The sequence below is a fragment of the Diospyros lotus genome, chromosome 13 (assembly GCF_014633365.1).
Source record: "Diospyros lotus cultivar Yz01 chromosome 13, ASM1463336v1, whole genome shotgun sequence".
Lineage (NCBI taxonomy): Eukaryota > Viridiplantae > Streptophyta > Magnoliopsida > Ericales > Ebenaceae > Diospyros > Diospyros lotus.
In genome coordinates, this window is record NC_068350.1 from 2,118,875 (window position 1) to 2,143,041 (window position 24,167).

Below are 24,167 nucleotides of genomic sequence, written 5' to 3' on the forward strand. Positions count from 1 at the left end.
GGTTTCTTAGCCTGACTATTTCATGCACAAGAAGAGATGAGGAGGTGATATCACTGTTAACTGATGGAAGCAATATGTCTATGGTCTTTATTGAGACATTATTCAAATTCACTACCACGTGGTCAACAGATATAAGTTGTTAAGAAAAGGAATGTGCATGCTACATAAATAGAAGCTATTCAAAGAGGAATGGACTTGACTTGGATGACTTCTGTACAGACCTTGGAATTATGCTTCTTCATTAGACAGCTTCCCTTTTTGTACTTAATGTGGCTGGAATTATGCTTCTTCATTAGACAGCTTCCCTTTTTGTACTTAATGTGGCTTTTAACTTTTAACAGTTGAGAATCACTGTTGAGCTCCTGTGTCAGAACAGTTCATAGGAGGGATTATTGGCATTCCCTATCCTGCTAGGTCACATATTCTGAATTTCACTTGTCTTTATCAATGTGGGATTGCTCAATTGAGGCCAATTGGTGTTTCCCATCTCCCCGTTAGCCAAACATAGGAAATTATCCAGCCCTGTTTTGATGTGAATTCCAAAATCAGCTTCAGATTGTGCATAATATTTGGAAATTTCTTCCCTTTGTATGTTTTCATATAATTGAACTTGACTCTGAACATATTGCTCGGTCCATTTCCAAAAGTAGCTGCATTCATGTGGAGTTGTAATATATTCCCATATGGCTTGGACTTCCTTATGAATCCATTCCCCATCACCTCGTCTCACTTACTAGATTACTCTTGTTTCTTCACTTGTCATGTTGCCATTTGTGCTGATGATATTCGTGTAGTCAGAACTAGTTTCATTTTGATATCTTTAAATTTTTGTTTTTTCACTAAAGAATAAAAAGGACTTTCCTTCTGACAACTTCTTCTACTTTTGGTATCCAAAATTCTAATATTTGGTCCTTTTTCTTTTCTTTATTGTCCCTTATTTATAATTGCTTTACCTTTTACCAGACTACTATCTATGTACTCACGGTTTTGGTTCCCTGCAGGTACGAGAAGCGCAGTTAGCACAATACAATTTCATATTAGTCGTTGGCGAGGAGGAAATGAAAACGGGACAGGTACTATCTCACCCCTGAGTTCGACACTGATCAGTTGTAAATCCATCTTCAATTGCCATATTGAACTTTTGACATTCAGGGATTAGGACACATTGAATAATGAAGTTATTGTGTGACAGGAAGAAACAAGTAGGCAAATTGTGGAATTTAGTGACGTTTACTCGAGTTATTGAGCTTTTGAAATTATGTGCTAGAAATGTTAATGGAGTCTTCAATAGTCATTGTTTGTTTGTATGTCTGATTTAGTATTATTCATGGGAATCATGGGCTATATGCGAAGTTACTGAATTATTATTGAAACATATGTATTTATTTGCTTGTATCTGGGTATTTTAGGAGCATCTTTTAAAGGTTGTTGCTCCTAGATGTTCTATTCAACTTCCCTGTTTCCAACCTAATAACTTTAAATTTCTACAGGTAAGCTTGCGAGTGAGAGACGTGAAAGACAAAGCAGATATCTCAGTCATGAGTGTCGAAAACCTGCTCAAATTCTTCAGGGATGAAGCTGCAGCTTTCCGGTAGGAGACAGGTCGACGGAGGGATGGTGTCATTAAACGCAACCTTTTAGGTGATTGTTGTAGGACTTATTAATTAATCCACTACTCAGCCAACTAATACATCTATTCCTCTCTTTCTCCCCATTATTTGAGTACCAATATACTCATGTTTTGTTAAATTTTCTCCAGTTATAATCATCAAGTTCAATAGACTCACTCCCTAGATTCTTGCTGTTGCTGCCCCTATTGTGTGTGTGTTTTTTTTTGTGTGTTTCCATTTATATACTTCAAGCTCTGGGTGTAAGACATTGAAACGGCAAAATAACAAATATGAGAAATATTATATTCACAAATAAGTTTTAACAAGTAACTTATAAATTGAGGTGCATATAAATCCCTTGGAGTAGTACAAATTGTCCATCATATGTACTCGAGCTTAAAATAGTGCAAGATCATGGGTTTGAATTTATTTTTGTATGACATTGTGCAATTATTTAGATTTATTCAAGATATTAGGTTTTCTGAGGTCGACTCATAATGAATTTGGCCATTTACCTAAGGTTATGGAATAGATAGATTATGAGTTTTAGAAAGGGTAAAATAAGATTAAGCATGGAGTTTTTTAATTTTTTGTGTTATAAAATAAAATTCAGTGTATATAAATTTATAATAATTTTATTTAGATTAATAATAATTTATTATAAATTTATATACGTTGTGAGAATTTATAAAAAATATTGATTAAATTTATTTGACGGCATAGCAGTTCCCATGGGCCACGCCCGAACAGACTTCTTGAATTAGGGCACGCTCTCCCAAAAGCCCACTTCTGGGTCTGCATAATTTCGGCATAAATAGTGTGAGTTAACAGCCTGTGGCAGTGTACTAGCCTCTAAATTTACGGTGGTAGATTCGATTGTACAAACAATGACTATATGTTTAGACTGTTAAAACCAAATGGTAGGTAGGGTATATCACCATGCCAATGCCCAGTGCCATGAGCCAGCCCTAGCTTTCTACCCCATTCTGATTTTCCTTTCTCTGGGTTGTTACTGTGCTTTTTTGCTGCTTTATTTTTTAATTAATTGATAGAGCCCGCAACTCTTACCATTTGGAATTCGCAACAATTACCAGTCTGGGGAAGGAGAGAAGAAGCAATAGCCACTGAGATCGATTCACTAAAACCCACAATGTTAAGACAGAAATGAGTTGAGTGATTGAATGAAGCCTAGCTAGTAATCACCCTTCAAGAGCCACTGTTGTTGATGGAGATGGGGGCATGACATGGAACTGCTACTCTCACCCACATGCTTCTCTTGCTTGTAGTTGTGGTGGTGGTCCTCATCAATCTCCTCCTTTGCCACCTCCTCCATTCCCAACCGCGGCTGATCAGCCTCACTACAGTCGGCCGGGGCCGGCGCGGGGACGACCGACGGGAGTTTGGAGAGGAGGGCTTCAAGGCTGCTAATGGAAGGAGTTATTCTCATGGGCTGCTGGTTGATATTGATGAAGTAGCCCGCTGCAGGTGGGAATTCTGAAGGTGGAGGTGGAAGATTGGGTAGGAGATGCCATGCTTCTGGTGCACTTAGCCCATCTACATTGAAGGGAAATGCTGCTGCTGCTGCTGATGGGTGTGGCAGTAGCACTCCTGGGATGCTTTCAATGTAGTTGAACTTCTTCCTCAGTAACACAACGTAACTCAGATCCTCCATCACCTTCAATGCCGTCAATGAGAAATCAGAACTTGAAGATATACATATATACATAGACAGAGAGGGAGAGAACCTTGTGAACAGCACCCAGCTGAACAACACCTTCTCTTCCTGCAATCAAGGCTATAGTCTGCAAGATGTGTGAGTTTTTAGATACTGTGATTGATCAAACTACATTGTTTTGGAGGTTGTCAGATTTTGTTTCCTTTTTTTTTTTTTGTAATTTTTTCTTCTCATTTCTTTTTGGTTTTACCTTAATTCCAGATTGGAACTGGGCCTCCCATGTCCTCGGATACTGAGAATTAAGAAACATTTTAGTAAGAAGAAGACAGCATTTGGCACGTATTACATGAAATCATCAGAAACTTGTTTCCATAATCATGGACAAGGAGAATTGCTCACTGAGTCAGCTGAGTTTTGCCAGGAACCCAAGAACTTGGCCTCCTTATCAGTTGGGTCTTTGTATATCCATTTGTGACCTCGATCTGCAGCCACTTTCCCAATCACACTGCCACACAGAAAACCACTACTCACCCATGACCCCATCACACGTAGCAGATAATAATTGGCGTAAAATTTGTTGGTTCAAACAACATAAACAAACTTTAGACATTTATAAGTTAAAATTTATAGAACTGACTCAAATAGTAAGGTAAAGATTTCATATATATATATATATATATCTGTGTTGGTTGGGTAATTTGAAGACCTAAAAGCTTACCCTTCACCATAGTTATAGATTTCATGGGACATTTTGAAGAAGAGCTCCGGTTGGAGTCCATTGCAGTGCTGATATTCACCCGAGGAACCACCACCACACTCTCCACTTGTTGTCTTCGCCGCTGAGGCAGCAAAATTGCAAAACCCATCTTCCCAAACCAATATCCTGTCATCACAAATATATATATATATATATATATAGAGAGAGAGAGAGAGAGAGAGATAGGTGGATGGAAAATTTAAGCATTGAATGAAAGGAGATTAATTACCAATTCCTCCTGTTTCCTCTTGACCTGTCATAAGCTCCTTGGTTATCCCAACTGCGAAGAGAAGGAATTAGCAGAGAAGGATCATAAGTTTTGTGGTCATCTTCATAACATCCGCGTGTGTGTATATTTATATACAGGTCAGAGAGAAAGAGAGAGAGAGTTTACAGCTTATATTGAAGAATGCAAATAAGTTGAAGAGGGAGGAGTTCTAGTGCATATGAAGGTTTCTTTCAAATAATTTAATAATTATTACTTTGGAGGTGGGTAATTTCTGGGCAAGATCCTCCAGAAGACTGCATAAACCCATTGGGAGTTTTGGTGAATGCAGAGGCTTCTCAAGGTGTGCTGAAGGAGATGAGTGACGGCTAGTGGGCTGAATTCTTCCTCCATATATCTTGCTATTTGCTACTCTTCCCTCTTCAGTCCTTGCCCTACTCCTTATTAGTCCTTCTTTTTTACCCACACATCTATTCATATATATATACACACGCACGCGCACACACACAAACACATATATAAACCATTATCATCCTGGAATTCTCACATTTATCTCTCTCTCTTTAAAATATCAAACAATTAAGATGGTTTAAACGAGAATTCTAATAGAAGTGTACCAAGAGAGTGGATGAAATAGAGAAAATTTGTAACAGAATAGATAGAGACCGACGTAAAAAAGCACTGATAAAAGCTTTATAGAGAATATGACTATTGACAAAGATATCTTTATATGTCTAGAAATTACGCGCTTCACTTCTCCTAATAGAATAAAGATTTTTAATTATTATGGTTGTTAGTTTAAGATCGCCAATTGTTATCCAAGCTTGTAAATGGTAAATATTTTTCTTTTCATATCTTCCATATTTTGGGATGACGCCGCCTTGCGAGCACCCTTATTTTCCAATTCCAAAAGATAGTAAAGGAGGTAAATTAGGAAGTCCGTAACGACTAAAAGTCGAACACGGGTAACATCTTCTATATCTTGTTCATAATATTGAGGGCTCATATTTTGTATAGGGTAAAATTATACTAGAAGAAAACTTGTACAAAGTGATGTAATTTATTTATTTATTTATTTTTCTAGTTATAAAGTGATATTATTTATTAATAATTATATGTTAGAATAATATTTTTTATAATTATACAAATATTTTTGTCAAGGATAAATCTTAATAGCAATTATAAAATTATTTTTCTGTAATTGGAAGATCATATGTTTGGATGGCGCTTTTGGGGGGCAAGTCTTAGTCTATGGAGCTATGGCCCATAGAAAAGGCTTAAAACCTCAGATAAAGTTTGGACAGTTTATTGAATTTTTTAAATTTATTTAATTATTAGTATTTAATTGGTTATATTTAATATTTAATAAGTTGTATGACACATCACATGAATCTAAAAGTTTACTGAATTCTCAGTCACTGTCCAACTCATAAAAGCTTAGATATGACATTGAATCTTATTATACACAATGGCTTGTTTTGTGAATTTTTCATCACAACCAAATATAAATCTTCTCATATATTAGATTAAAATCTAAAATTAATAGCCCTGAATTATTTTAATGACTTTAATTTGGTGAAAAAGTACCCAAAAAATAACAATAATTTTATCTACTTCTTAGAAAACATGGATATATAAACATGTATGGTGATAAATTAATGATAATTAAAGGTGAATTAACGTGATCGAGAGATCTCGAGTTCGAATGATATGATCAACTTTAACTTTATCATTTAGGGTTTGATTGGTCATTCACCATAAAGAATTATTCAAGTTTAATGGTAAAAGGACTCGGAGGTACGTACTTTTACTAAAGCCTAATAAGGGGCATGATCTATCCCATGAAGTATGTGCAAGTGAGTAAATTAATATAAGCTTAACTGGATTAAGCTTAACCTAGTGGGTATACACTGCCCTAATTAGAATATATACTTAGAAATAAAACCAAAAACATATAAAAATAATTTCTTTATTTTACCTATTTTGAAGATAAAGAATGATACAAGACAGACACACTGAGTTTAGGCAAGAGATTTGATTAACAAGTAACTTCAATTAGATCAGTATATATAAAAATGAAACTATATTCATATACATTATATATATAAATATGTAGACAGCTATGGTGAAAATTAAAGTAGATAGGGTGGAAGGCAATTCCCTGGAGCCTTTTTCATTTCTACCAACCTGACAGGCACTGAAGCCGGACTTGCCAGTCCCCCACAGTACCTCTTTGACCAATTTATTTTTAACAAAAATGGAATGCTTTAATTTGTTGGCATTTTGTAATTTGTATACACACACAGAGACACATATGGTTCAATATTGGTACGTAGATGGTACGTGACAGCCATTGCTGCTGCTGCTTTCTCTCCACTTTATTTTTTTCTCCTAGCCTTTTCCCTACCATTGCAACCCCATTTCAGAGAGAGAGAGAGAAGTTGGGGACAAAGCCTGCTGGATGCAGTGAGGTAAGCTATGGCTTATATTGAGAGTTGCAGTGGGGGAGCCTTGGATTTATTGCTGGATAGTGATGGGTAGTACTGATGATTATAGATTAATAGTGTTGTTGGCTTTTGTTACCATATTGGGTTTTTTTTTTTCTTAATATATATATATATATATATGTAGTGCAATTATGATAATGAGAATATGGCATGCATGGGATGGCATGAGAAATGGAGCTGGTGTGTGGTGCAATTATGATAATGAGAATATGGCATGCATGGGATGGCATGAGAAATGGAGCTGGTGTGTGGTGTGTGAAGAATTATGGGCACGAGAACATATATATATATATATATATATATAGTGTTCTGTTTGTTTGGTGAAGCAGTTACCATTTCAAGTGTTGAATGATATGTCCCATCCTTTCAATTTCCTCCATTAAGCAACTGGAGGGATTCCTCGCCATTGCCCCATGTCTCAACACAAGAAAATAATCATATCTTTGTAAATTTTTTTGGGTAATTTATTAAAAAAAAATATCACTAAAATGATGTGATGTTCGTAATTTTTGTAGTCGATAATGTTCCCCAAATGAAGTTAAGAAGAGTTCTCAAAATGTAAGTGACCAAGTTATAAAGATTGATCGAGTGATTAATTAACTTTATCTCATTATTATAAAATCATGGATGTTGTGTCGGAACCAAATTACCTATTTTGTGTTCTTTGACTTGGGTTTTGTCTGAGTTTGAGATTCAATATTTCTAACAGTTTCCTTTCACAATGCATGGTGATTAACAGATGGCATGAACCTAATTAATTGAAACATTTGTCCTCTGGTTCTGCTGCTGATTTGGCCATGGATTTTGGGGTGTACGTAGACTATATATAGTGAGCGAGGTCTTGCCTCCTCCTTTCGGTCCAGCCCCTATATATAGGTGGCAATGGTTGAGCTTTCGGTGCTTGTTTTATGACTTATTTTTGTTTAGTGTCTGTTTCTTGGGATCTATATATATCTTCTTGCTTTGGGCATTTTTTTGTTTCATTTGGCCCTTTTAAGTTACTTAGATGACCCATTAGTCCAAGCCAGGTCCCACTCCTGCATGCTCCCCACGAACCCTAGCTTGATTCCATAGTCTGTCACTCACAATCTTTGAATGTTTCGTTAGGGTTGGAAAGTTTTCTATATAAATTTCGTGGTTGCATATTATATATATATATATATATAAATATATAACAAAGTTCACTCTTCCATTGTTGGCAATGGTTTGGTTTGGTTAAATTAAAAACTATAACCAAATCATTCGTTTCAGTTTTAATCATAATTTTTTTTAGTTTCATCCATATCAACAAACGAAGATAAATTTTTGTAAATAGTATTTATAAATTCTTTTGATGACTCCACAATAAATAAAGACAAACTCTAAGAGCAACTCCAAGTAATACATCATTTCCAGCGCAACTTCAATTTGGCGCTAAAAAACTTTCCAACGAATATACCATTTTGGTGCTGGGTACAATTTCTAATCACCAAATTTGATGTTGAGTGAATAGTATAACACCTTTGATGTTGAGTGAATAGTATAACACCAAATTGATGTTATACTATTTACTAACACAAAATTTTATTTTTTATTTTATTTTTAATTTTACCTTTATTTGTATAACTTTAAAACAACTTATTCCCATTATATCATTTATCACTTTTATTATATTTGTACATTTTAATTAATATTTAGAAATATAAATTAAATTGTTATAAAAAAATATATAGCGATGTAAATATTTTATTAAGATCTATAAAATGAGTATAATATTGAATATATTTTATAAATACCATGTTAATATAAAATGAACTATTTTTGTTTATGTATATGAAAGTTTTTTATTTTAATAATTATTTAATAGAAAGAAAATATTCTTAATACAAAAAATCAATAATATAATAAAAAAAATAACATTTTCTTTAATTTAAATTAAAAATACATGATGAAAATAGAAAAAAAGTTGTAAAAACAACAACAACGTGGCTTAAAAATAAAATGCTTTCTATTCTTATATTATGCTAAGTTAAATAAATTAATTAATATTTATTTATAAAATATTCTTTAAAAATTCTCTTTTACACAATTTAGTGTTATACATTGGAGACCACACTAATTTGTTATTAAAAAATTTAGTGTAAAACCCTCTTGGACACCAAATTAGCGCCAAATTTGGTGTTCAAAGTTGAAATTGATCTAATAAAATTATATTCTTCTTGCATAAAATTACAAATTAACTTCAAACTTTTTAGATATAATTATTTGATTGATAAAAATAAAATAATTTAAGATTAGGTTTTATTTTTATTTGTTAATTACTTTATAAATATTAAATATTTTATATATTTGTAATACATTAGTTAAAATACTTGTAAAAAAATATATTAGTCAATATATATATTATGTGTGTATATATAATATATTAAATAAATAAATATCTATTATATATATGTATATTCAGTTCGGTTTAGTTCAATTATCTACACATTTAATTCGGGTTTTGTTTTGTATTTAGTGAAAACTATAATCAAACCATATCCATTGAAATAGTATTTGGTTTTTCTCCAAATCAAACCATTATCCAGTCAAATAATTTTTAACCGCATTGATCAGTTCGATTTTAGTTCTATTCCCTATAATTTCAATTTCAATTGCCATCCCTATTTCCATGCATGCATGCATCGCGCACTCTTGGGAGGGTGCTATATAAAGAGTTAGTTAATTAGGAAATAAAAAAACAATAGTGCATGTATATCAATACTATTATATAAATAAATATTAAGTAAGTGGTAGTGTTACAAAATCCTATTAATAAAGTATTTTTACCTTTTTATTTATCTTGTTTAAAAAAATAAAAATTAACTATCTCATAACTTTTAAACAATAACCAATTTCTAAAACAACTTTACCATTATATTCAAACTTATTTTGTTTAAAATTTTATCCAAAAAAATTAAAATATAAACAATTATTGTCAAGCATCACCCAATACATTTTTACTTAAAATATTTTATTCTTCTTACACATGCATAACACGAAAATAATATATGTATATATATTATTTAAACACCCACTATTTTTTGCGTACCACATATTATAGAATTAGACTAATATTGATAGATCCCATGCATGTTCAAAAAGGAAAGACACGCAATAGATCATTTATAAAATTTTTGAGGGGTGGAGATCAGTAAAGAGAACAACAATATATAATAAAAGAAACGATAATGTTATAATATAAGGTCGATACTTAATTTTAAAAATTAAAAATATTAAAAGTAATTATAAATAATAAATAAATTTAATTAGATACCTTTTAAAAGGCTTTGAGTTTTGATTTTTTCTTCTTTTCTATAAATGAGACTTAATTTTATTAAATATATAGAAAGAAAGAGGATACCTTTTAAAAGGATACAACAACAGTCCATACTAAGACATGCCCAGAAGAAAGACACAAGATAAGAAAAAACTACCAATAAGAAGAGATTACAAGGATAGTACTATAACAAAAATTAAGGTATATATATATATATATATATTCCCCTCAAATCTCAGCCTTTTAAGTACGTAGAAGAAGATGATCAGTGGTTAGTGATTCTTTTTTTCTTTTTTCTAGACTTCAGTGATTCTTGAAGTGATGAAATGCCTTTCTCCAACTAACAAAGATGATCATATCTGCATTTGTTTTTTAACTTTTCAGATATTAAAATGAGTTCCACAATTTCCAATATGGGTGTTAATTTGATTCTTTGGATCTTCCCATATATAATCAGAAAGCTAGCGATCAAATTTTTATTATTTTAAGGTACATAAATAATTTTTAATTATCCCTTTAAACAGCTATGGGTGAATTTCCAATTTCTCCCTTACTTTAATACTTTCATGTTTATTTATAAATCTATTCCCAGAATGCCTTTCGATGAATCTTTTAGGATATGTCATGATGTGTCCCATTAAATAAAGAATACAGTGAAATATGTTTTGCTAGATTCTCTACTCGCATCATAATAAAAAAGGTCCATAATTAAAGAATTTCCTTTTAAATCAGAAGATCTTGATTATAAATCTCATTGAGAATCTAGTTTCGCCATTGCAAACTCGATCTATATAAGAAGCAAGATCTCCGAGATAAGAAAACATGCTTGACACTTAGAGATTGAATATTAACAAGAATAAAGTACGGGTCGGGTTTCTAATAAAAAATACTATCGATACAAAATATTATATTTATAAATAAATTTAACAAAAAATAACCCCCATAAATTGATAAAATTTATAATAGTTCTAATTTAAAGTTAACAATAATTTATAATAATCATTAAATTTATTATTAATTTATAATAAAATTATTACAATTTTATAAGTATAGCATTCCTAAGATCAATTGGGAGGGAACTATTTTAACCGGCAGCCCTAATGTATGGAAAACCGTGCACGCACTAGACAGAAATAGTAACTGTCTTTTCTGTTTTTGGAAAGGATAAAAAAGAGGGACAACAATTTATGTAATTTTTTTCCCAATAAAGCAATAAGGCGGTGCTACTAATTAATCTAGGGTTTTGTGAAAATACTTTAGGATATTAAATTCATAACTTTAACATAACATATTAGAGGGTTGGTCCCTAGTATACACGTGTAAATAAAAATTATTTTTAATAATAGTAATAATAATTTTTTTTATTTTAAAATAAAATAAATTTTGATGTGATAATCAAGCGATTTGGGAAATTAGTTGTTGCTCGGAAGAGTACTCATTTAGAAGATATTTGAGAAGGACATGAACAAAACTTGAAATCGTCAATGCATAAATATCCCCAAAGATTATAAGGTACATTTGCACGAGTAATAAACTATTTATAATAATATTTTATTGACAAAGTTTCATAATATTAAAATATAATATTTATTTATATAATAGTATAAATATAGATAGATATAGACATTAGGGTAAATTAAGCAAATACGAAGTGTGAAAATATAAAATATATATAATATATTAATATAAAATATTATTATAAATATCAATACGAAGTGTGAAAATAGCATTTTTTATACCAAAAAAAAAAACCATGAATGCATCACGTGAAGGCATTTTGTGGGTAACAAAAAGCGGATGTGTATACCATTCAAAGGCATATAAGCAAATTAAAAGAAATTAAAGAGATAGAAAGTAAAAGCAAAGAAAAGACAGCCAGACAGCCACTTTCTTCTTACCTTTTCCCCCCCTAAAAACAACTCCATCTTTATGATCTTTCATTCTTAATAATGCATTTTTTTAAATAATTTTTTTATTGAAAATAATAATAAAGAAAACGTGTATAATTTTAAGATAACTAAAAGATCTAAAAAATTAATAAAAATATACAATCATCCTAACATTAAAAGAAATATGTACAAACGTTAATTAGAAAAAATCTTCATTAACGTCACATTCTAAATTTATTAAATTTTTTTTTTCTAAGAATCACGTATTCATACTTTAAGTCACTATTTTATATGAATGTTGACATTTATGATGTTAATCTTTAGTTACTAAACAGTCTAAACCAACAAAATAGAGACGAACACTAAAATGAATTGTCGATTCATGAATTTTTCTAAGGATTATGAATTGTTAATAATGCATTTTCATTATCTTTATGTTAAAATTAAAAAAAAAAGACCATTAATATATATCTTAAGATAGAATTTTGTTAATTATATCACCCAAATGAGTAGCCCCCACCTCAAATAGGCTATGAGTATTAATTGACGATTTATTCTAATATTCGTTGTGTACTTCACTAGTTTGGACTGCTTAGTAATTGAGGTTAACATCACAAATACCAACATTAATATAAAATTGTGACTTGAGCTATAAGTATATTTATGTATCCTAAGTGATTCTTAGAGAAGTTGTTTCTTCTGAATGGATTCAGAATGCAATATTGATAAAGATTTTTCTAATTGATGGTTGTACAATTTTTTATTAATGTTAGGAGGATTATATATTTTTATTATTTGTTTAGATTTTTTACTTTGGCTTTTTGCTGCAAGACTCGATCGGGGTATACTCTATATTAAAGCCACAAACGCTTTTTTTTTTTTCAATGAAATTCTTATTTATTTATTTTTAAAAAAGCTATACCTTTTATGTGTCTCATAAAGGAACCATACTATTTGTACTCCTTAGGCTACAAGAAGCACTACACACACATGCTAAAATGACAAAAATACTTATTTTTTTTATGCAAATTTACTTTCCCCACCCAACAACCCATGTCTGCCTGCTTATTCCTCTCTCACCCTTTCTTATGGCCCGTCTCCAACAACTATTCGGTGTCTCCATCCCCTTGTCATCTGGCCTTTCGCGTGTTGATCATCCATAAAGATGTAGCGACGATTGCGCACGAGTGGTGAGGCAACGCAAGTTAGGTAGTTCAAATTATAGCCCAATAAGTACTAATAACATTTTTTTTTCTTAAAGTGGTGCGTATTTCATAATTATAATATATATATATATGTATATAACTATGCTTATTGGTTATTAGAGAGATTAGGTTGGGTGGATTCTTCTACAAGGCCAGACACAATGACAGAGGGGTTTATCGAATAGGGGCAAAAATACTAAAATGCCCTTGTCTATTTTACAAATTTGTAAAGTGAGTTATTGCTTTACTCTCTCTTCTCTCTTTCCATGACGGCTGCTTCACCGTTGCTTTCGGCTCATCGATGGCAGCGAGGTGAAGTCAGTGATGAGGCGACTACTATGAGAAAGGAGGATAAAGCAAAACAGTGACTTACTTTACAAAGTTACGAAGTGGACAAGGATATTTTTATATTTTTACCTCATTCAATAAGTTGGTCAATAAGCTTTTTTATCTCTCAAAAGACTTTTCGGGTAGAGTTTGTGGGTGATGTTAGTTTGATGGCCTAACAGGGTTTGAAAAGGGACATACAATCATAGAGACAGAGAGAGAGAGACAGAGATTAGCATCTAAGGGTCTGCTCAAGACAGAGGACTGAGATATGTGGGGCTCCTTAGATAGTGACATTTGATCATCAAATCACTCACAAATCTCATGGGCCATTGCCAGTACAAACCCCCCCCCCCCCCCCCCCCAGTGTATGCATTTACTTTAAGCGTTAATTATTAATCCTTTTAATATATATTAGAAGGGTGTAAAAAAATAAAAAAAATTATTTAAAAATAAAATTTATTTGTGGATAAGAATACCCTCTTTCTCTTTCCCTAGCCATAGCCAGCCACCACTTATCTCTGTCTTTGTCACCACTGTTTGACGTTGACATTGACCCTTTCTACTCTGACATCACTGTTAAGGATTACAAATTAAGCTATTTTTATATAATTTATTTTAATTAATTAATTAATTATATTTAAATTAATAAATATAATATATTTAGTTAATTTCTAAACATTGCAGAATATAAAAATCTATGTATGTATATCTTGTTTTTCTCTTTATTTTTAATAATAATAATTTCTTTTTTTTTTAACTTTAAGAACATTATTATGTCAAAGGTACTTTAGGAAGTAAGAACAAATTTTGGGTTTATTTTAAATATAAGTTTATGAAATTTATTTAAATTGTATTATTGTAAACATAATAATTCATTTGAAAATAAATTCTATATGCGATTCATTATAAATGAATTTCAACATTCAAGAGTAATTTATTTAACTATATATAATAATTTATCAAATAATTCAAAAAAAAAAAGCCTAAAATCCGCTCCATCACACTCTTAAATTCTACCCCAAATTTGGGGTTGTGAATAATATTACCCCCAAATTTGGTTGAGACCTCAAATTTAGGATAATATGTTTATTCTAATTTTGCCCCCAGTTTAATTATAATAAAATTTAATTTCTTTTATATTCCATTGTTATATATTTTTTATTTACTTATTATTAGTATTAATAATATTTAAATAATATTAATAAATTATAATTAATAAATGCACTAAATTAGAAATTACTAAATAATAATTGATTAATAATTATTAAATGTACTAAATTAAAAATTACTAAATAAAAGTTACAAACACGATAATTAAAATTAATTAAAATTATGTTGAATGAACACTACAACATTATACATTTTGAAAACTACATATTATTGAATTTTAAATACTACATAAATAAAAATAATAATTTAATAATTAGATAGATCACTTCTGGATCCTCTAATACTATCGAAAAATTGGTAAAAGAAATCGGGGGTATTTTGAGATTCACTAGCTTGTTGTTGAGTCCCTTTTTATAAAATTTTCATTTGTTCAGTTAAAAAATATTCTCGTATATTCGGATCCTCTATGAAAGGAATTAAATTTTCATATGTTCAGTTAAAAAATATTCTCGTATATTCAACCATGGTCAACTTTCTTAACTTATTTTGTGTTTGAATCATCCAGATTTTGTCGTGTTCAATATAATGTTTTGTTAATTGAGATAATAACTGTTATACTTTTTTTTTTTAATATTATTAATAATTAAAAAAATTAATTATATAATTTTTAGGTAATAATTTAAGTTGATATATAATAAATAAATAAATAATTTTAGAAATAAAATAATATTTATAATAAAAAAAAAGAATAAACTATACCTTTATCCCAGCTAAAGGGGTTGGAGATGCCCTAAGAGAGGGCGTATCTTGAGAGATGGGTGGAGGAATTCCTCCTAACAACCAACCATGGTATAAATACATATATATATATATATATAAAATTGAAAATTAAATTAACTAATTACTTTATTTCATTTTCTTCCACTTTAAGATGTCCCAACAATGTCTTATCATCATCAGTGCTTTGATTTATTTAATTTTCACTTTACAGAAAGGATGGCACATCACATGGGGGGGGGGCATGGCCACATTTCTAGCCAGCCAAGATGCTTCTTTGTTATCTATTCTCATAAAGAAAGTTTTGAACTTTTAATGGGTCTGAAAGTTGGGAGCATTGGAAGAAATAAAATGGGCTCAATAATTGAAACCAAATCTCCTTTTTGGAGGCTGTCGATTTGTTCAAATTTTGCTATTAAAATTGTTAAATCGATTATATTTATTACGAGTCGAAGTTAATATAAATTTACTCTGAATCAAATTGATTTACACTTTTTTTCCTTTTCTAAAATGACCATTTTTGGCATATAGCACAAAGGTTCCTACAAAGTTGGGCTGCATGTATTACGTTGGCCCAATTAGTTAATGGGCCTTCTCTGAGCCCAAAAGACAGCGTTTGGGTCTTCTTTCGGGAATTCATTCATGGGCTGATCTTATTATATTTTGGATGTCAGGGTTGGGCCTAAGGAGTTGTCCTTACGAGGGTGAGGTTATTACGGGTAAAACCCAAATTAATAGATAGTTGCTCTAGGTTCTTCCATATTTTTTATAATACTCATGCATTAATATGTTATATATGTGTATATATATCAATGTAACACACTATATACAAAATCACAATGGAGTGCCCTTACACCCATAGCTTAATGGTAAAGGACTTGAAAGTTGAACTGAGTATCGGAGATTCAAATCTTTGTAGAGATAAGGTCTTGATGAGGTCCACAAAAAAAACTACCTCCCGAAAGTTTTCCATCGAATGTGTATAAAATGCGGCCACATTTGAATTTATTTGGAGAGCGAATCAGAAGAGAAGACCACTGTCTCTCAAGATTAGTCGGGTTAAACTCGGTGTAACGCCGCATCTTCCCAGAACGTGCATTACCTCGAGATTTCGGGAATATATATTTTTTTCAATATCAAACACATAACATAAGTCTCTCGATACACATACCTTCATCATAATCATTTCCTGACAATTCTGATCGTACCTTCTTAACATATCAAAATTTAATAATTAATAGACTAAGACATGTATTATCAATCACATTAGCGGAAGCAAGATCGAAACCTTAATGATATATAACCGACAATTCATTTTACAATAACCAAATCGATGTTTTACATGAAAATATCAAAATATTACATAACCTCTGAACATCGTAATCATAGACAAAAACCTACGAAAACTAAACATAACAGCTACATCTCGATGACATTCTTTCCCTTGGCACAACTGCATTCACCTGAAACGTTTGAATATTCCAGGGACATAGTCCAAATTAGATGCTGAATCATCTAAGTGAGAGTTCAAAAATATTTTCATGCAGATATGCAAAACCATATATAAAATCGATAAATCCCGACATGCCCTAGCCTAAGAGAATCCCACATAGCACTTAGCCCTAACCGGGGAAAATGCAATCTCTCTAAAGGCGACACGACCGCACCGACCCATTGGCAAACCAATCATGCTTAAGAGGGACAACCTCGACATATGAACCCGGGAATCACCCCATTATTATTGTTAGGCTTTACGTTCCTACTCAAAAGCATTCCAAAACCCAACGCAACCCTAGCCCCAAGAGTGTCACATCAGCATTATCCCCGAAATCCACGACACCTCGGCCCTAATGCTATTGCTCAAAGAAACCTGGGATGGTGTCCACTCTCAGCCCCGCCACTTGAATACCGTAGGATGAAGTCTGTCTCAGTCCTGTCCCAAGTGGGTCACATAACATTAACCCTTGGCACGCATTCCGAGTGCTGACACTCGAGAGCTACGTCACGGGTTAACAACCCACGTCCACATGGACAACACAACATGTCAATCGAAAAATCATAACATGCATAAAGTCAACATCTCAATGTATGTAATTTACCATACGAAATATAATACAGGTGTAAGTAATCATTTGTAAAACCATCAATAAACCTAGCCATGAGGATGAACACTCATAGTAAACCATTCATATGCCACAAACGAGTTTTTCGATATAACCACTCACTTTTGGGGCTAAGTTTAAGATTCCTCGAAATGCGTGCCCAACCTCGATTCTCGTGTCAGGCGCTCTATAGTTCAAATTCGAGTCTCAATAATACCCTAGACATCATATGTATTCAAAAGAAAATCAATATCTATTTTCTCAATTTTCTCATAAATTTTCTCTAATTTCTTCCTAATTTTCTCTCGATAATTCCAAATAAATCCTCTCAAGTATTTTTTTTCCAAATTTTTCTCCACAAGAATTAATAAAACAATATTTATCAGCCTCTGAAATTTTTTGGAAATTTTCCAGATTTTCTCCTATTTTCTCAAATTTCCATAATTACTTTTCCTTGAGAAAAATTTATTTCTCCTTGATTTCCTTCGAATATCCTCCAATAAAAATCACCAAAACTCATAAAATAAATTCCTTATCCTTCTGGAAGTTTCTCATAATTTTTTAAAAATCCCTCATATTTATTTTTCATTTACATTTCCTTTTAAAAATCAAAAATAATTATTTCCTCAAGAAATTTCCAAGATAAAAATTCATCAAAATAAACTATTCCTTTTCCTTGAATTTCCGGATATTTTTACAGAACTTTAATTCCTTTAATTCTATTTTTTTTTATCGAATTTTCTATATTTTCAGCATTTAAAAAAATACAGAAAATACCTCTAGTTATCTTCTCCGGCGACGGCACACCGTAAAATTGAAGCGATGACACCAGGCTGTTCCTCTCCCTTAGTCGATCCCCATGGTACCCATCTTGCTCGGAAAAAACCACCAGAAGCCTTCCGATTTGACCGAAAACAAACCGTCTAAGCCACTCGCCACCGAACTCCGGCGAGCCAAATTGACCTTCGATTCGAACTCCGATTGACACGAAACTTTCCAGATTAGCTATCCATAGCCTTGTGACCAAAATCCCCTTAATAGATCCTTCAATCGATCACTTTACAACCCGATTTAATACTCATGCAATATGTATATATATATACGATTGAATGTATATATATGCGAAAACACTCCCTACACTACTCCAAAAATCCTCAAAATTCTCAGAATTGCTCCTCACAACCTGGGGAACAAAAGTCCCTTATCCCCGACCTTTGATTCACTCCCAAAAGTGAGAAATCTGAAGTAAAATCTTTGATGCAAACCCTCACAAAAACTCAGCTATTTATAACCAAATTCGTCCATTTTTCCGACCAATCAAAGGCCGTTGCTTCGCCCTTATGCGACCTTGGCCATGCCCTGTCGAAGAACAGCTGCAATCTCCAGATTTTTCGGCCACAAATCGCGACCAGATTTGCCATTTTTGAGCAGATTTTTCGGAAATTGCAGTTTCTCTTTTTTGGTCCTTATCCTCAAGCCCTTGATCTTTACAGTACCATCACTAAGACCCTCAAAATTAGTACTTCTCATTTCTCCCTTGAAACTTTCAAAAAATTATCGTTTTGACCTCGCTCGGGCAAATTCAAAAAATTGCACTTAGGCCCGACTGATCGTTTTGACCTTAAATCCACTCGATTCAACCTGAAATCACTTAAGGGTTGTTCTATACATAAAATATTAGTCCTAGACACACTCCGTTGACTTTTTGGACATCGTCTATAACAATTTGGTATTACGACCTAATCGACAGCTGTATTTTTACTGTACCGAAAACTATTCTCGATCTCATTTCTTTCGATGCCATAATTCTTTTCTCAGGATGCTCGTTACTGATGTACCATTTTCTTTAGACATCTAAGTCCGGAGGTACTCCCTCCAGTTGATTCGACGATTTATTTTACTTTTAAACCCACTTTTCGATATTTTAGATTCATCTAAATTATGCGGTGACCTTACACAGATATGGGGTATTACACTCGGAACCTAAGGCTACGTTTTGTTTACTTTTTAATTTTCAGTTTTAAGTTTTGAATTCATTTTCAGTTTTTTATTTTGGTAGTCTGGTTTTAGAAAATTGAAAACACGTTTTCTTTGTCATTTTGAAAAACTATTACTCAAAACAGAAAATTAGAAAACGTGTTCTCTTTGAAATTTTGAAAATATTTTGTTAATTATATTTTATTTAATAAATTTGATTATTCAATAAATGAAAAATATTTAATGTTAATATATTATTAAAAAATATATACATTTTAAAGTTAATGAATTTTATAATATTTTTTTCCATTATAATAATAAAATATGAATAAATAAATAAATGTGTTTTGAGTTTTGAGTTTATTTTGCATAAAAACAGTTAAAATAACTTTTTGTTATTTTGAGTTTTTTTTATAATTTTTTTTTATTTTCAAAAATACATTTTTAAAAATAATAAAGAGAACTTGTTTTATTATTTTAGAAAATTAAAAACTATAAATGACTTGAAAACAGTAAAGATGACGCAACCTAAGTTATCAAAAAAGAAATTTATAATTAAGTGTATAAATAATATTTTTAAATTCTAAATCTTAGATCTTAAAAACTTACAATATTTTATAAAACTACCACGTGAGCCGGAATCCGTACCACATAAGGGAGGATAATAAATCAGTTTCCCTTCCCCCACGTTAAACCATGTTCATTTGCTAGCATTAAGCTTGCATTCCATCATCACCATTTCCGATGCTTTTGGATTAATTGCCAATTTTATAATCATAATCGATTGATTCGAGAGCTAGTTTAAGCTTGATTGATTAATTAACCCCACTTCAGCCTGACATGACGGTGAATATAATCTAATGAGTTAAAAGGAGACAACTCGGTTCAGAATCTTCAGATGATACATGATCCTTGGAGATTTCAATAAGATTCCTAGTAGTTGCAAAACAATTAATTTAATTAATTTCTATGAGTAGATGAACTAATTAATTAATTGTCTTGCTACTTTGCTCGAGAGGTTTGTCGAACAATGTTCAAATGACAAAAATACTCTTCATCTAATTACAAATTTACTCCTCATTTCTTTGGTCGCCTTCTCTTTCCCTTTCCATAACTATATCTCCAGCAAGTGCCTTCCTTTCGTTGTCTTGTCCCATGTCGCCTTGTCTTTTGCGTGTTGAGAGGGAGAATGCAACGGTGGTCAGCATGAGATGACGAGAAGAACGAGGTGGCTATGGAAAAGGGAGAGAGAAAAGAGAGGAGGCGGACAAAGAAAGAGAGTAAATGAGGCGACGAGAGAAATGAGGTAGTCATGGAAAAAGGAGAGAGAGAAGAGAGAGGAGACCGACAAGGAAAGATAGTAAATTTGTAATTGAGTGAGGGGTATTTTTGTCATTTAATAGAGCAAAGTAATAAAATTTATTAATTAATGGAAGTGCCGGTACGTTAAGTGGGAAACGATAGAGAACGATGTGATAGTGATATTAATATTTAGAGTATTGTTATCCCAGTACAAGCAGTAGGGGATTAAAAGACTAGAGCTCCCCGTTTAACGAATAAGGTGATCCTGCAACCCTAATTTCTGATTTGATTTTCAGTGCAAGTGCGCTGAGAGAGAGAGAGAGAGAGAGAGAGAGAGAGAGATGGGGATGAGTAGAGGGGGGCTGGCGCCGTACGTGGCGATGGTGGGAATGGAGGTGGCAAAGGGGGGGCTGGTGATAGCAGCGAAAGAAGCAGTGTTGAGTGGGATGAGAAGCTTCGGCTTCGTCTTCTTCTCCAACGCTCTGGCTACTCTCCTCCTCCTTCCGTCCTCCTTTCTCATCCACCGGTATGTTATGCATATCATCTTCATTCTTCATGATCATGATCTTCATTAACTATATATATATTTATATATGTATATTAGATTATTAGTTTCTTCTGTTTAACTTCATCATCTCATCTCACATACACAGATCCCGCCCTCCTCTCACTCGTCGCCTTCTCTGTGAATTCTTCTTGCTAGGGGTAATCGGGTAACTAACAGACGATCATTGTTGAAGCCTACTGTGTGTTTTATATATATATTCTTAATCATGTAAAGTACTGACCATGAAGGGATGGATCCGAATTAATTAATGCAGGTGCTCGGTGCAGGCCGTTGGGTATGCAGGATTTCAGTACACTCCAGCGTCGTTTGCGTCGGCGATTATGAGCCTCACCCCTGGATTCACCTTCATTCTCGCCATTATTTTGGGGTACTCTTCTTGTGTGCTACAATCATCATCTTCATCATCATAGATCGTCATCTGTTGACCTGCATTCATTAATTGCCAATAGTATTCTCGTTTGGTTCTTTGATCAGTGGGTTACTTGTTTGGGTTTTGTCGAACAACAACACTCAGGATCCCTAATTTCATTAGTTAGTGAGCTAAACATTTTGGGTTTTTGAAAAAAGAAAAAGAAAACAGAAGAAGAACGAACAAAAGGAATAAATGAGGGGACGATCATTGCTGATAATCTTGCTTGAATGTGAACAGACAATCGATCTACAAACATATATGCATCTCTAAAATCAGATATTGATGGGAACGATTGTAGGATGGAGAAAGCAGATTGTGGAAGCTCAAGTACAGTGGCTAAATCCATAGGAACAGCAGTTTCAATCGCCGGTGCATTCATTGCCACTCTCTATCAAGGCCCTCTTCTTTTCAACCTCGCAATTGCTTCAAATTCTTCTTCAAACTCCTCTCCCCACCATCTTCTTGCTCCTCAAACTAACATGCTTCTCGGAGGCTCCCTCCTCGCTCTCGACTGTGCAATATCTGCAGTTTTCGTCATTGCAATGGTCTTGCTCCAGTTACATTTTACAACAATTATTCCATATACATATATACACTGGTTGCTAAGAGTAAACTTTATTTATATATCCAGGCATTGTTGATGAAGAAATACCCAGCAGTGCTGATCATACTGTTCTTTTACTGCCTTTCCGTTACAATTCTATCTGCCGGACTCTCTTTGATTTTTGAAGGATCCCATGGTTCTTGGAGCTTGCAACCTACTTCTAGATTATTGTCTATTCTTTACGCGGTAAGCTGATGAAACCCATTATTTTTTTTTCTTTTTCCCCCACAATTCAAGAGCTATAAGTATCAAGAGTACTATATATGCTTTGTGCTTTCTAGTTTTTCCTTTGTTTTTATATATATGGACTAGAGGCCTTTGTTTGCTCCCTTCTTGTTTTCTTTCTTTTGTTAGTTTTGACCTCCCCTCTTATACAGCCGACTTTGGCCCTTCTGTATGCTATTTGTTTAGCTTAGCTTTGACCATAGAGACGTGACAGCAACGTACTAAAATGTTAATTTAAAAAAAACAAAAATACCCTTCTTCCTCTTCCTCTTGTGCTTCTCTCCAACATTAATGGTTTTAAGGGGTCATTTTGTTTTTTTCAAACATTTTGATGTGTTACATCACTTTTGCATGTGTTGTTAATATTACTACTCCTGGCCATAACATATATTCTAGCCAAAAAAAAGCATAACAAGTATGCTAATACTGATGGTATATATGTATAATGGTGAATTATTTTTAGGGAGTTCTTGGGGGTTCATTCCAAGTTGGGGTTTGTATATGGTGTGCTCATCAAAAGGGCCCTTTCTTTGTGGCTATGTTCCATCCACTGGGGATCATCACTTCGGCAGTCATTGGCATCATTCTCTTGGGAGATTCCTTCTACTTAGGAACGTAAGAGATGCCGTTTCTTTGCCATTTGTTGCCGTATTTCATTATAATAACTATTTTGAAGTGATGAGATGACATATAAAATTTGTGCAGTTTGTTGGGATCGGTTGTTATTATCATTGGGTTCTACTGTATAATCTGGGGCAAAGCCAAAGAAGGGAAGCCCATCGATGAGCAGCAGCAGGGGGTCAGTGGCCTGCAGGAACCAATCCCAGAAGAAAAGGCTCCGCTATTATTGGGAAACCATGTTTGAGCAAACTTAATTAGAAGAGTTTGCAAACTGTATCCTCCATAAATAATATGCTTCCAAAGAGAAGTGGCTTTGTATCAGTTTCAAGGATCACTTGTTGCAGTTTGTTTTGGTTTCCCTTTCTCATTTTCACACTGAGTGTCCCTTAATTAATCATTCTCATTAGCTAGGTGGTTGAACTGTTCAATAAAGGTAAGAAAATATAGTTTAGAAAATAAAAAAGAAAAAATAATTTCACATATTACCTTTTAAATTTATTTAAATTGCACCAACTACCCTTATATTTTAAATGTCACATACCTCTCTTAATTGAGATTCATTACCGCACAACATGTAATCCTTTGTCTATTTAACTATAGTTAATTTTGTGCAAATTCACAAAATTTTCTCCCCTTCTCTACTCTCTCCTAAAATCACACAAAAAATGAAAAATAAAAAAAAAAATTATAAAATGACAAACCCACAATTGGTGATGATTTCTTCCCTAATATTGATCGTTGGCGATAGAGAGAGATATTTTCAAACTTAGGAACGATCTAGATTTCTTCATCAAGTTCAAACCTAATATCTCACTCAATTGGTTAAGAGTCCAAATGAGTTGTTTTGATGCTATTTAAATTATAAAAACAAAAGTATTTAAAAAAATCAAAATACCAAAAATAAAATTATAAAGAATCCAACACAAAATCTTGGCTTAACTGAGGGAGATAGTCGAAGAAAAGTGTTTGATA

At 32.6% G+C, this 24,167-nt stretch overlaps 3 protein-coding genes across 3 annotated transcripts in view; 2 read left to right on the plus strand and 1 right to left on the minus strand.

Annotated features, from left to right (window-relative positions):
- Positions 1–1,802, plus strand: part of LOC127788394 (threonine--tRNA ligase, mitochondrial 1) — a 30,745-nt gene extending 28,943 nt beyond the window's left edge. Inside the window, exons 19-20 of the mRNA XM_052316585.1 lie at positions 1,002–1,073; positions 1,491–1,802. Coding sequence (XP_052172545.1) covers positions 1,002–1,073; positions 1,491–1,595 — 177 coding nt within the window. The 3' untranslated portion in view covers positions 1,596–1,802. The remainder of the gene's footprint in view (positions 1–1,001; positions 1,074–1,490) is intronic.
- Positions 1,803–2,339: 537 nt separating this feature from the next.
- Positions 2,340–4,862, minus strand: LOC127788395 (protein RICE SALT SENSITIVE 3-like). Its single transcript, XM_052316586.1, has 7 exons — positions 4,525–4,862; positions 4,272–4,322; positions 4,004–4,168; positions 3,685–3,790; positions 3,536–3,577; positions 3,356–3,412; positions 2,340–3,285 (listed from the first exon to the last, which is right to left on the minus strand). Exons 1-7 carry the CDS (start codon positions 4,659–4,661, stop codon positions 2,803–2,805), a joined length of 1,041 nt encoding a protein of 346 aa, XP_052172546.1. The 5' UTR covers positions 4,662–4,862; the 3' UTR covers positions 2,340–2,802.
- A 16,136-nt stretch (positions 4,863–20,998) lies between these two features.
- On the plus strand, positions 20,999–23,580 carry LOC127789090 (WAT1-related protein At3g28050-like). Its single transcript, XM_052317863.1, has 7 exons — positions 20,999–21,291; positions 21,419–21,478; positions 21,587–21,700; positions 22,044–22,290; positions 22,377–22,535; positions 23,038–23,189; positions 23,280–23,580. Exons 1-7 carry the CDS (start codon positions 21,107–21,109, stop codon positions 23,437–23,439), a joined length of 1,077 nt encoding a protein of 358 aa, XP_052173823.1. The 5' UTR covers positions 20,999–21,106; the 3' UTR covers positions 23,440–23,580.
- The last annotated feature ends 587 nt before the right edge of the window (positions 23,581–24,167 follow it).

Excerpts from the sequence above, each read along its gene's own strand:
- LOC127788395 (XM_052316586.1), bottom strand. The coding sequence starts at position 4,661 with ATGGAGGAAGAATTCAGCCCACTAGCCGTCACTCATCTCCTTCAGCAC. Across the intron at positions 3,791-4,003 it reads ATCTATAACTATGGTGAAGG|TGTGATTGGGAAAGTGGCTG; the intron begins GTAAGCTTTTAG and ends TCTGTGTGGCAG. Across the intron at positions 3,413-3,535 it reads AGTTCCAATCTGGAATTAAG|ACTATAGCCTTGATTGCAGG; the intron begins GTAAAACCAAAA and ends CACATCTTGCAG.
- LOC127789090 (XM_052317863.1), top strand. The coding sequence starts at position 21,107 with ATGGGGATGAGTAGAGGGGGGCTGGCGCCGTACGTGGCGATGGTGGGA. Across the intron at positions 21,292-21,418 it reads TCCTCCTTTCTCATCCACCG|ATCCCGCCCTCCTCTCACTC; the intron begins GTATGTTATGCA and ends TCACATACACAG. Across the intron at positions 23,190-23,279 it reads GATTCCTTCTACTTAGGAAC|TTTGTTGGGATCGGTTGTTA; the intron begins GTAAGAGATGCC and ends AAATTTGTGCAG.